The sequence below is a fragment of the Diceros bicornis genome, chromosome 30 (genome assembly GCF_020826845.1).
Source record: "Diceros bicornis minor isolate mBicDic1 chromosome 30, mDicBic1.mat.cur, whole genome shotgun sequence".
In the NCBI taxonomy this organism is placed as follows: domain Eukaryota; kingdom Metazoa; phylum Chordata; class Mammalia; order Perissodactyla; family Rhinocerotidae; genus Diceros; species Diceros bicornis.
Window position 1 is genome coordinate 2599441 of NC_080769.1, and position 14282 is coordinate 2613722.

Sequence of the window (14282 nt, forward strand, 5' to 3'; positions counted from 1 at the left end):
CACTGCCTGGGGTTTACCCTGGCTCCCCTAGATGCCACAGGGGTCTCCTCCCTGGGGACCATGCTCACACACTTTACCCACCCAACCTATCATACTGCAGCAACCAAGAGATTTCCTCAATGCAAGATCATTTCACATCACGCCACATCTTTACAGCTGAAAATACTTCTTTGATAATTGCTCAAGTAAAAACAAAATTGAAGTATGCTCTTCTGGCTCCCTGTGATCTGATTCCTCACACATATCCAGGCTCATTGTCACAGCACTGTCCTCTCTCCGCTCCAGTGCATCCCCATGTCTGCCTGTCTGGAACTGTAATAGGTCAGGTGTTGCTTACAGTCACACCTTTACTCACTGTGCTGGAACATGGCCTTTTAGTTTCCAAAACGGCACATTGCAGCGAAGCTTATAAAGAGCAGAGAAGCAGTTCTCATTTGTTCCCTAGAGTTGATGCCGCTTATAACATTTTATTGTAGCAGGAAGAAGTCAATTTCTAAAAAAAAAAAGATAGTTTCTCTCCTTATTTAGGCTGGGAGAAGCAAATTATTCTTAAAAGAGAAGTGAATGCCCTTTTCTTCCTTAGAAAAACATTTTAATGGACATTTTGGTTAATTACGGCAAGACTCCAAAGCTTCGAGATGGAAAAGTTAAAATGTACAGTATTAAACCGTTTTCTTAATTAAGGTGTATAGGTGCTCCTAGGAGGGTAATGATATTGGTCCCAAACAGTCTTTCACTGGGCTGGCATGACACAGTCAGGAGGGGGCAGGATGATGGGGGAATCAAGAGAACAGAAATTCAATGGTTATTGAGGAGAGTGTAACTGGAGACATGTTAGGACAAAAGAAGATAAAGGCCAATAGGAAATTTCCTGCAATCAGGAAAGGTCATAAAACTTAGCAACAGATATATTTATTTTTCTCCTATGTTCTCTATTGATTGTGTCCCTGTGGGTAAGTCAGTAAACTCTAATATACTTCCGTTTTATTTTCTGCAAAATAAATAAAATAGTTATTGAAGTTTTTGTGGAGTTTGGATGAGGAAACAACTGGAAAGCAATGGACCAAGTCACACAACTTATTGTGACTAAAGGGGAGGTAACTGAAGTTTGATGAGAAGATCTTACGCATGCGTCCAGTACAGTGCTCACTTGAGGGTATGACCACAGTATATATTTGAAAACTAAGCTAATAAGTAAGCTCGTGTCTTCTCTGGAACTTCCAGATAAGGCAAAGTACCCAGAATGGTGTGGAGAAACCAGACCTTCAACTTTGACTTCATCCTGCTAGGAATCTTCAATCACAGCCCCACCCACATCTTCCTCTTCTCTCTGGTCTTGGGCATCTTCACAGTGGCCTTCATGGGAAACACAGCCATGGTTCTTCTCATCTACCTGGACTCTCAGCTCCACACACCCATGTACTTCCTCCTCAGCCAACTCTCCCTCATGGACCTCATGCTCGTCTCCACCACCGTACCCAAGATGGCTGTCAGCTACTTGTCTGGCAGGAAATCCATCTCTGTAGCAGGTTGTGGACTCCAGATACTCTTATATGTGTCCCTACTTGGAGCTGAATGTTTCCTGTTGGCTGTCATGGCCTATGACCGCTATGTGGCTGTATGCCACCCTCTTCAATACACAATTCTTATGAATCAGAAGGTCTGTGTCCGCATGACTGTTGCTTCCTGGATCTTGGGGTCTCTTGATGGTATCATTGTTCTTGCAGCAGCCTTGTCATTCTCTTACTGCAGCTCCCTGGAAATTCATCACTTTTTCTGTGATGTTGCTGCCCTATTCCCTCTCTCTTGTACAGACACCTCTGCATTTGAAAGACTACTTTTCATCTGCTGTGTGGTGATGCTGATCTTCCCAGTCTCAGCGATTATCATTTCCTATTCAGGAGTTCTTCGAGCTGTCATCCGCATGGGCTCTGGGGAAAGTCGCCACAAAGCCTTCACCACCTGCTCTTCCCACCTGTCTGTGGTTGGACTCTACTATGGGGCTGCCATGTTCATGTACATGAGACCAGCCTCTATCCATACACCAGACCAGGACAAGATGGTGTCAGCCTTCTACACCATCATCACTCCCATGCTGAACCCTCTGATCTACAGCCTCCGCAACAGAGAAGTATCCAGGGGACTTCTGAAACTATTGAGGAAAAGAAAGTTAATATAATTTCATCCAACATGTTTGATTGCCCAACTTGGTCAACACTTCTCAAGGAAACTTGAATCCCTTGCATAATTCTATTCCTATTTTTTTAATCTTTTCTCCCTCTTTTTTCAAATTTAAAATAGCTGTAGTTAGTATATTATATAAACATCATGGGTAAAATGGGTTGTAGTTAGACTGCTTCACTCCTGTGAGTTTGTTATATCACTGGTTGTGAGCTATGAGCACTTTACTTTAGGATGCCTGCCTTTGAAATCAGATATAAGTCTGAGCTTCTTTGTTTATCCAAGGAAAAAGGTTGGAGTTGATCCACTGCTTTGGGTGAGCTGCTTCTTTGTTTAAAGATTAGTTACCTGTGAGTAATTTTCTTCAACTTTACCTCTCCTCAAACCTGTGCTTTGACTGTTTTATTTCTAATTCTTCACTATTCAATTCCCAAACATTTAGTAGTGGGGAGTTAGTGTTGACACATTCTTCAATCAGGTGTTCAGTGTATGTAAAATAACTTTTAGAAATTCCTACATAGGTTTTAACCTTTAAAATAAAGTGAATATCTTAACAAGTCCATATAAATTATCTATTTGTTTTGGCTGCCCAACCTTCATCACTATCATGATTGATTTTATCCAGTATTCATCCTTATATTGATAACTAGAATCTATTTGAAGTAATTAGAGATCTATCAGTTATCAGAATTGATAACCATGATTTTTTTACAGCTTTGCCAAAATGATTCCCTATAAATTATTCCACAAAATTATCCCATAAAACTGACATAAGTTTTCTTAAAGAGAATTCACAGTCTCTGTATCTGTCCACACCAATTGTTTAACATTCCGTGGAGTGATCGCACTTTGATGTAACTAAACCTTTATTAATTTATTGCAATTTGCATATCTGAAAAATATACATCCTTGAAAATTAAAAGCAATCCTCACCTGCCTCATGGAGACTATCTTAATTTCATTATACATAATTTTAATGTATGTTTATAATATATTATTGCTCCATAAATACATTTTTTTCCTGAATGTAGACTTTATATTTTAATAATATACACCATGAATTATAATCTTTCACATCCTTTTTTATCAAAATAGCAATATTTGGGGAAGTAGAATATTCTCGGTATGTTTTTTAAGGTAAAACTTACATAGGATGAAATTCAACATTTTAAGGTGCACAGTTCAGTGATTTATAGTAGATTCACAGGTTGTGCAACCATCATTATCTAATTGCAAACTTCATTATCACCCCGAAAAGAACAACCATACCTGTCAATATTCATTCCCCATTCTCTCCTTCCCAAACCCTTATAATCACTATGTTTGTGACTATAGTTTTGCCTGTTTAGGACATGACATACAAATCGAATTACAAAATTTGATCTTTTGTGATGGCTTATTTCACTTAGCATGTTTTTAACGTTCATGTTGAAGCATGTATTAGTATTTCATTCCTTTCTGTGAATGAATAATATTCCATTGTAAAGTCATACCACCTTTTGTTTATCCACTCAAATATTGATAGACATTTATAGTGTTTCCACTTTTTGTCTATTATGAAGAATACTACTACAAACATTAAAATACACATTTTTGTGTGGGCATATGTTTTCCAACCTCTTGAGTGTATATGTAGGAGTAGAATTGCTCAGTCATATGGTAACTTTGTCATTAACTTTTGCAGAACTGCCAGTTTTCCACAGTGTCTAAAAATTTTACGTTTTCACCGTCAATGTCGTAGGATTCCAAATGCTCCAAATCCTCATCAACTCTTGTTACTTTCCATTTTTTAACATTATAACCATTCTAGTGAGCATGAAGTGGTATATCCTTCTGGTTTTCATTTGCATTTTCCAAATGACTAATGATTTGGTACATCTTTTCATATGCTTATCATCTTCTGAATATCTTAAAGAAATGTCTGCTAAGATCCTTTGTTCATTTAAATTGGGTTATTTTTCTTTTTGTTGTTGATGGACTTCTTTATATATTCTGGATACAAGATTCTTATCAGATATATGATATGTAAATATGTTTTTCCCTTTCAGTGAGTTTTCTTTTCACTTTATTGATGATATCCTTTGAATTATAATTTATAAACTTGTTTTAATTTGGATGCAGTCCAATTTTCCTATTTTTAGCATTTTATTGCTTATGCTTGTGGTATAATATCTAGGAAACTATTGTCTAATCCCAGGTCACAAAGATTAATGTATTCTTTTTAGAGTTTTAAAGTTTTATTTGTTATATTTATGTCATTGATCCATGTGAGGTAATTTTTGTATATGATGTGAGGTAGGAAATACTTCCATTCTTTTACCTGTGATGTCCAGTTATCACAGCATCATTTGTTGAGAGACTATGCTTTCCTCATTGAATTCATTTTGTACCCTTGTTGGAAATCAGTTGATCATAGGTGCATATATTTAGTCCTGGACTCTCAATTCTATTTCATGGATCTATATATCCATCTTTATGTTAATATTGCAGTGCCTTGATTAACATAGCCTCATTGTAAGTGAAAAGTCAGAAAGTGTAAGTCTTCCAACTTTGTTCTTCTTGGCCAAAATTGTTTAGACTATTCTGGGTGTCTTGAATTTCCATATAAATTTTAGAGTTAGGTTGTCGATTTCTGAAAATAAAGAGCAACTAGATTTTTTATAAAGATAGTGTTGCATCTATAGATCAATTTTAGGGATATTACCAACTTAACAATAATGAGTTCTATAGTTCATAGACACAAGATATCTTTGTATTTATTTCTTTCCTTTAACATTTCTCTCAATATTTCATAGTTTTTAGGTGTAAAAATCTTGCATTATTTTGTTAAATGAACTACTAAATATTTTATTTTTTGATGTTATTACAAATTGACTGTTTACCTAATGTTAATTTCTCATTGTTCATTGCTAGTGTCGATCTGTTATTTTTTGACTTGCAGATAATTGTGCATTTGTTTATTTTTCTCCTGTGATTATTTCTCTTCTTCTTTTTATGCTTTGCTCTATATTTTATGACTATCTTTATGGATATGATCACTTTCATGATTATGTAACTAAAAATTGACTCATCATTGTTTATTTCCAAATCAATATTTTTATGGTTTATGTCCATGAAGTCATCTGAAGGCTCTCCTAAGGAATGTGCACTTGGGATAGCCTGGAAATTCATACCTTCCTTTTGCAGACATATTTATGGTTATCCTAATAAATATACATTGAAGAATAATTCTCAAGGAATTTCAGAACTATTTAGCTCATTCCCACCTTAAACTTTGCCTAATTTTGTTATCTATGGAAACATATATCAGACAAGTATTCCTTTCTCTCTTTGAATGCTGTATAGTGAGGTAAACAGTCTGCAGTCAGAGGCCTGTGTCTACAACTCAGCTCTGTCACTAGATGTGTAACCAGGAACAAATTAGTTACACTCTGTGTATAATGGGATAAAAATGATAATAATGGAATGACTGTGAAGATTAAATGAGCTTATGTACGTGAAGTCCTTAGAACAGCTTCTTGCACATAAGAGGTACTTTGCAAGAATAAGAATATTTATCATGGGGCCTAAAATATATTGATGTTCATGTTTTGTATATGTGTGTATACATACACACACACAAACATACACATATGCGTATTTTATTATTTTTGTTTTGTGCACAGATACACATGAACCTAAAAAAAGAATATATATTTCCTATCTTAGTCTTTTTACCTGCACAAAATAGATCGTTATAGTTTTGTTTTCCTAACCCACTATTTTCTAATTGGTACAGTTATTTTTATTCCGTCAGTGAAATGCATCACTTACATACTATCTGAATAGAAACCAACCTGTGCTAAAGCATTGGCTTTTTAGCTGTTGCTCAATTGATTTTCAATTAATATCATTTACACATATAATCAGTAATGATTTTGTGGGATCCTCTTCTTTTTGAGTCATTTCCTTTTCTATTACTTCTTAATTAATTTGATGAATATTTATTGAATGCAAACTATATGGTAAACAATCTGATTTTTTACTAGCGGTAAAATATTAGCACTGTATTATTTCTGATTTCAAGAAGTTTATAATTAAGGAAAAGAGAAATAAGAAGATGCAGATACATTATAATGTACATTTAAAGGTTGTTATCAGAATAATTTTATGATTGCCAACAAGATTTTTCATTCAAATTCCAGGGACTATGAATATTGCTCATGTTTCCTGTACTTGTTTCATCATATGGCCAAAAGGCATTTTGCAAATATAATTGAAGTTAAAGTCAGTTGACCTTAATATTGGGATATTACAAGTTTGTGTCTTAAGTAGTCACAGAGTCTTTAAACAAAGAGTCCTTTCTGGGTGGTAATAAGAGGGGAAGGAAGACAGATTTGAACCATGAGAAAGATTTGGCATGTCATCATTGGCTTTGAAGATGGAAGGCTCAGGTGCAAGGAGCAGGTTCTGGAAGCTGACAGCAACTTCTGACTGACAGCCAATGTAGTTGTAGTTGAGCATCCTCCTAAATCTCTGTGCCCACACAGATCCTCTACTGGGTCCATGAAAAAAAAAGTGTCATATCAGTCCTATAACCTATAGTCCTAGTCCTGTGAGGAACAAAATTCTCCAAACAACCTGAATGAGCTTGGAAATGTATTCTTCCACGTAGTTCCAGATGAGAGCTAGTCTGACTGATGCTTTGACTTTGGCCTGTGAGAACCTATGGAGAGAACCCAACCAGCTCTACCTGGACTTCTGACCTACATGACTGCGAGATGATAACTGAGTGTTGTGGTAATTTGTCATGCAGGAATGGAAAACCAATAAAGGCCAAGGGCTTCAATTTTAAAAGTGTAGTGGATAGGAGTTTGTCATGCAATTAAGAACATTTTAAATCTCTGGAATGGCTTCCTTGCACAGTTGGCATGTATGATATTCTATTTAAATAAACAGGAATATTCCTGAAAAGAATGGTTGTAAAAAATTATGGAAGAATGAAATGTATGAACAAAACCACTGAGCTGGGCAGCATTGGACATAGATACATTGAGGAGTATATGTGGCTGATTTTTGCGTGCATAATGAGTCCTTGTGGAAACAGAAATAAAAAACAGTACAGGCTTAATTGTAAGGATCTCATTTCAAAGTGAGGAGTTTTAAATACATCCTTCAAGTAACAATAAAAACATATCATTAAGCATGCATTGACATAATCTATATAAAAATAATATTAATCATAACCAAAAGTATTTGGATTTTCTATGATACTAAAAAGATTTTGAAACTAGATATGATTACTTCCAGAATTGCTTCTGGAATTACTTGAGGAGAACATTCTAAAAATAAGTAAAAGATTTATTATTTTAATTAATGCAAAATTCTTATCTCTTCTTCTCTTTTGGCAAGTTTATATGGGAAATGTAGATTTTTTACACTTTGATTTCATTCCTAAAAAAGAGTCTGAGTCTAGCCTAATCTGCTTCATGCTTCCTCATCTGACCTGAATCCGATCCTCCCTTGCTAGCTATAGGAAATGACCCAACAACTGACACTTTAAAGTCACTCAAGGCTCTTCCACAAACTCAAGCATATGCAAAAGAAATCATCACAAAAAAAAGATACCATTTGATTTACTCATAACAACCAAAAAATGCTCCTTTTCTAAAATGACAATCATAAGCATTCGTTCTCAAAGCATCCTTACGTTAAATTTCTCTTTAATCTCATAAAGACCTCTCATTCATTACCTGCCCTCATCAACCCTTCGTGATTAACTTCCTCCTATTATCAGTTTAGGACTCATGATTCAATATTCAAACCAGTTCATTTCCAATACCATCAACTCCATTGATCTTTACCTGCCAGACAAGTAACAAAACCAGTTCAATGCATTTCTTTAGCCTGACTTCTAGTGTAACAAAATTCCACAGCTTTCCTACTTGGTCCTGTTACTATCAACAGAGATATCAGTGATCTCTGTTTTGTGGGCCCTCAAATCATCCACTTATTCAGAGATTCTCAAGACTGATGCACAGGTTTCAGCACATAGCCAGACTCACAGCTAAGATGTATTACAGTGCTATAGTTATGATACAGACTAGGATCATGAGGGAGAAAGACAGAGTCTAGAGGAATTCATTTGCATTTTTCTTCATGTTCTCACTCAGAGTGTCTCACAAAGTGTACTTTCCCCCAGCAATGAAAATACAACATCATGTGTGCAAGGGAGAAACTCAGCATCCAAAGCTTTTACTGGTAATCTAGGCATCCTCTGTCTAGTACATATCAAAATTTCAGACTTCAGGAAGGAGAGAAGGTATTCTGCTTAAACCATAATGATGTCACAAATGGTTGAAGCACAGTAAAGCACTGTTATTAGTTAACTGTTCACTGAGAACACACTGATAGCCATATTCCTAGATGCCAGCCTAGGGCTAGCCATGCAGGGAGAGCTTTCTAGGGGCAGTAATCTCAGACATGCTCTGTTATCTCAAGCCTGCACAGTCTCCAACCTCAGCTTTTGATTCCAATTATGTCTAAAGTTCTTCTCCATGACACTGGTAACCTGCTATTTAAAACTCCAGAAAACTTATGCTAAAAGTTCATCACTATCCTCAGGACACTGACCACTTCTATGCTCTCTGGCTTCCCTTTTTCTGAATGATTTGTTTCCCAGCTGCTAGGAAGGCTCTTGGCAGACAATTTTCAGCTGTCTACCCCTAAAGGGATTCCTACAGTGGCAGAGAGCAGCCTTGCCTGGGAGGCCCACTAATGCCTGAACAGTGGGTAACTGTAGAGACCCATCCATGTCAACCAACGGAGGACAACTCTAAAGGGCTATTCCAACTCCAGAGTTCCCCACTGGGTAAGCCAAAGCTGTTGTTGGGGTCTTGACGTTGGATCGCTTGCCACCCAGAAGTCAATGAGGAACCCATCACTGGATGTCTGTGAAGGACAGAGGGCCTGGTGCAAGGCAAAGCTCTAATTTTTAAAACAGTAAACAGTGGAGAATTGAGCTAACGCATGGAAGAAAACACATTAACTGGTGTAATCTGTCAGGCTGTTGAGAAATATGTGGAAAATTGTAACTGTAACTCAAATAAGATGGCTGTTGTGTAGTCAATTGATGCTCTGAAAAAAACAATCAAAAGATGTGAATAATTAATTGTCATTTGAAATGTAAACCTGAAAGCAGAGGGGCTCCTTGAGGACTGCTCACTTCCTGCAGTGGGAGGGCAGAGGAAACTGAGGCCAAGGCCAAAGACCTAAGAGTCAGAGTAAGTAGAGGAGTTCCAAAGAAGCCAAATCACCAACAAGGAGGACTACCATGCCAAGACCCTGGTTAGGAAAGAGTGGGGCCTTGATGCCAGGAATTGGGACATCTGTATTTATGTCTCTGAATTTCTTGCATTCCTATCTTTCTTTGAACCCTCTTAACGTACTGAAAGGTCCACCTTCCTTTAATACCTAGTGTCAGAGAAGAGGGAGAATCCCCTCTGCCCTTTCTCTTAAGGTTCTTATGGCTGGCCAAATAATTAAAAGACAGGTTAGCAGGAGAAAATAATACCAAGTTTAATAACATGTATACATGGGAGAAACCAGGGAAACTAAGTTTCTCAACACAATAGCAGAGATTCTCATCTTAAATACCATCATCAGCTAAAGACAAAGGAGGATATTGGGGGTGGGGAGTTTGGGATTTCAGAGGTGAAGAAGACAATTCACATGGAGAGGGAAATGTAAATGTTTGTCAGAAAATTCTTTGCAGGGCCACCTATAGAGAATGTGGCTGGAGAGACAGAAAGTATGGTAATCAACAGTATGTAGATTTAAGTCCTTTTCTTCCGTCCAGATAAGAATTTCCAGAGATAAGGTCATCACCATCCCTCTTCCCAGAACACAGAGGGAGATATCCTTACAAATGTAAATATTTGGTAAACAGAACTTTGGTAAGAATAGGCTTAGCAAGGACCCTGCCAGTCTGTCCATACCCCAAGTTAAATTCCTTTAGGAAGTTAGTGGGGGAGGTCAAATGTCCATCAGAGAAAATAATCAAAGTAAAGAGATATATTTCAGAGTGGCCAATTTTGATCTCCCACACTAGCAATTCCTCCTTAAGCAGAGGCTATGCAGAGGCTTCCACCCCACACAACACATATTGTGTTTTATGATTGTGGGAGATCAAAATTGGCCAGCCTGAAATATGTCTCTTTACCTTGATTATTGTCTCTGACAGACATTTGACCTCCCCCAAACTGCCTAAAGGAATTTAACTCTGGCTGTAGACAGACTGGCAGGGTCCTTGGGGAGCCCATTCTTAACAAAGTTCTGTTTACCAAATATTTACATTTGTAAAAGTATCTCCCTCTGTGTAGTGGGAAGAAGGGAGGTTGGCCTTATCTGTGAAAACTCTTATCAGGACGGAAGAAGACTTAAATCTACCTACTCTTGATTACTATAATTCCTGTCTCTCAGGCCACATTCTCTATAGGTGGACCTGCAAAGAATTGTCTGACAAACATTTATATTTCCCTCTTCATGTAAATTGTCTTCTTCTCCTCTGAAATCCCAAAACACCACCCCCAACATCCTCCTTTGTCTTTAGCTGAAGATGGTGTTTAAGATGAGAATCTCTGCTATTGTGTTGAGAAATTCAGTTTCCCCGGTTTCTCCCATGTATACGTTATTAAACTTGGTATTATTTTCTCCTGCTAACATGTCTTGTTAATTATTTGGCCAGCCATATGAACCTTGAGGGAAAGGGCAGAGGGGGATTCTCCCTCTCCTCTGACGTGATGTACACCCATTTTCCCTCCTGGTCATTAGGCCATTAAATGGGATTAAGTTACATATAACTTGGGGGTAGAGGTGCTAGGTGTGATAAAATAGAAAAGGAAATATATCCTAAAGAGCTATAACATCTGAGCTGCATTTACCAGCAGGAGCTGATAGAATACAAGTGGGATTGGATCCTGAGTGTGCTTGATCCAGGAGGTCAAAACATAGGTCAGTAAGAGTTCATCAAGTTAGAAGTATTCTCATGAGACACTGGATTTAACACACTAGCAATCACCCAGGAGATGGCCCAAGTTTGCTAATTGGATGGCTAAAGAAGCCTGGGAATCTGGGTCCATATAAAGAATTAAAACCTCCTGAGACTGACAAAATGAACATAAGTATATTAAGACAACATTTTCTAATTTTTAACCACCTTAAGATATAATTGATTCCCTAAAGCAGAAATAAAAATGTATTACAAATTTTTAAATGTAAATCAGGGTTCCCAAGAGAAACAGATCCAATAAAATATTATATAGAGAATATATATATATTCTTGATATATAGAAAGAGATTAATGATGAGAGAGTGGCTCATACGATTATGACAGTCCCAAGATCTGCTGTCTGTAGGATACAGGATGTCTGTAGGAAAGCAGAGGCTGTAGTTCCCATCCAACCCTGAAGATCTGAGAATCAGAGGAGACAAAGGGTAAGTCCCATTCTGAGGCTGAATGCTCAAGGACCAGAAATGATAATGTCCAAGAGTAGGAGATCAATATCCTAGCACATGCAAAGAGCAAATTTGCCCTTCTTCTATCTTTTTGTTCTATTTAGGCCCTGAATGCATTGGATGAGCAATCTTGTAATTCCTTGGAATTACATAGTAATTCTATATACTTACATAAGTGTGAATCAGAGAACTGTAGTTAGCCTATAGAATGCATACTGAATGAAGGAACACTCAGATTTGTGTCAGTATTTGAGAAATTGGTTAAACTACATTTAATCACATTGTGTGGGAGAAATTATCATCAAAGAATCCTCTCCAGGGTATAGACATAATAAGTATATTATTATCATTATTATTATTATTAATTATCTTGATGCTTTCCACTTACTCTTCTGCACTTTATCTTATTTGGGAGAACAAAATGAATTAGAATTAAAAGCAGAACTGTCTAAGGGAGTGATCTCAGCAACATGGTGTTGTGAGCTGTTCCCTTTGTCTCTCCCTCTTTTGAATTACAACTAAATGGACATTCATTGACCAACAGAAGAAACCTACACAGCACAACAGGACACCTCAGAGACACACACAGCTACACATCTGAAGGTGGACAGACTGACCCTCTAGGAAGTGGTGGAGATAGGTAAGCACTCCCTACCCCTGAGACACACAGTCCTGTGTTCACACAGGTACACTTTTCAGACTGGCACTAGCACCCCACAAGTGGGAACAGAATGTGCCCTGGGGTGACTGTAGGAAGAGATATTGGCAGCCCTTAGCCCATTGGTGATTGCTCTCCTGGTGAGGGAGGGAGCCCACCATGCCCCTGTGGTCCCAAGGAGTGGCCCTGGCTGGGTCCACATGAGAAGCCTCACCCACCAAGCAGCCTCCCAATCTAGAAGCAGAGTCTGAGGCAGAACTAAGTACACTGGGACAAGCATTCTCCAGGCCTGTGGCAGCACACATAGTACCACTGAGCCCTGAAAGAAGAAGTGTGCCATGGGGGGACTGCAGGAAGAGGTGGCAGCCACCCTTAACCCACTCATGATCATTTTCCAGGTGAGGGAGGGAGCCCATCATGCCCCTGCAATCCCAAAGAATGGCCCTAACTCAGTCCCACATGAGGAAGCCCCGCCCACCAAGCAAACTCCACACAAGTGCCTGAACACTCTCCAGGCCAGTGCAAGTGCCCACAGTACCCACACAACTTCCAGCAGGCAGAGTGGGACCAGAAACTCTGCTCCTGCTCCCCAAGGTGTAGCAGGTGGAACCTGCGACCTGATACTACCTCAAATGCCCCAACCAAAGATTAGTTCATCAAACACCATGAGAAACCACAGCAACAGTTCAGACCAGAAGGAAAATGACAATTCTCCAGAAACGAACTCTGAAGGCACAGAAATTTACAATCTAAATGACAGAGAATTCAAAATGGCTGTCATAAAGAAACTCAACGAGATACAAGAGAACAAAGAAAAACAGTTCAGTGAGCTCAGGAATAAAATGAACCTCTTGACCCAAGAGACTGAAACTATAAAAAAAAAAAATCAAGCAGCAATTCTGGATATGAAAAACATAATCAATGAAATAAAAAACAATATAGAAGCCTTAAAGAATAGAGCTGATGTTATGGAGGAATGAATTAGTGATTTAGAGGATAAAATATAGAAATGCAACAGGTGGAGGAGGAGACAGAAATAAGATTAAAAAAAATGAAGGAATTCTTTGAGAAATATCTGACTCAATTAGGAAAAGCAATGTAAGGATTATAGGTATTCCAGAGGAGGAAGGAGCAGAGAGATTTTTCAAAGAAATAATAGCTGAGAACTTCCCAAATCTGGGAAAGGAACCAGATACACAAATACCTGAAGCCAATTGAATGCCTAATTACATCAATCCTAAAAGACCTTCTCTAAGGCATATAATAGTAAAACTGGCAAAAGTCAATGACAAAGGAAAAATATTAAGGGCAGCAAGAAAAAAGTGAATCACATACAAAGGAACCCCTATCAGGCTTTCAGTGGATTTCTTGGCAGAAACTCTACAGGCTAGGTGAAAATGGAATAATACAGTCAAAATACTGAAAGACAAAAACTTTCAGCCAAGAATATTCTATTCTGTGAAACATTCCTTCAGGTACAATGAAGAAATAAAAGCTTTCCAAGATAAACAAAAGTTCAGGAAGTTCATTGCCACTAGACCTCCCCTACAAGAAATAATTAAAGATGACCTCACACTGCAAACAGAAAGGCAAAGGCCTGCAAAGTGTTGAGCAAAGAGATAATTAGACAGACAAAATCAGAAAACTGCAGCTCTCTATCAGAACAGGGAAACAAATCCTCAGTTGTTACCTAAAGAGAAAGGGAAAGAAAGCATCAAAAGTAACTATAAACACTTTAACTTAGTCACAAACTCACAACATTAAAAACAGAATGATTTGTAACGACAACTCAGAAGGGGAAGAGGTAAGGGATGGAACCTGCTCAGGTTAAGGGAGATAAGAGACTATGAGAAAATGGGCTATTTCATCAATGAGATATTTTATACACCCTCATGGTAACCACTAAACAATAAATCAGGGCAGAGCCACAATTCACAAAAAGAGAGAA

At 37.9% G+C, this 14282-nt stretch overlaps 1 protein-coding gene across 1 annotated transcript; it reads left to right on the forward strand.

Moving 5' to 3' along the window:
• Positions 1-1243: 1243 nt before the first annotated feature.
• On the forward strand, positions 1244-2179 carry LOC131394581 (olfactory receptor 2M4). Its single transcript, XM_058525973.1, has one exon. The coding sequence runs from the start codon at positions 1244-1246 to the stop codon at positions 2177-2179; it is 936 nt and encodes a 311-aa protein (XP_058381956.1).
• The last annotated feature ends 12103 nt before the right edge of the window (positions 2180-14282 follow it).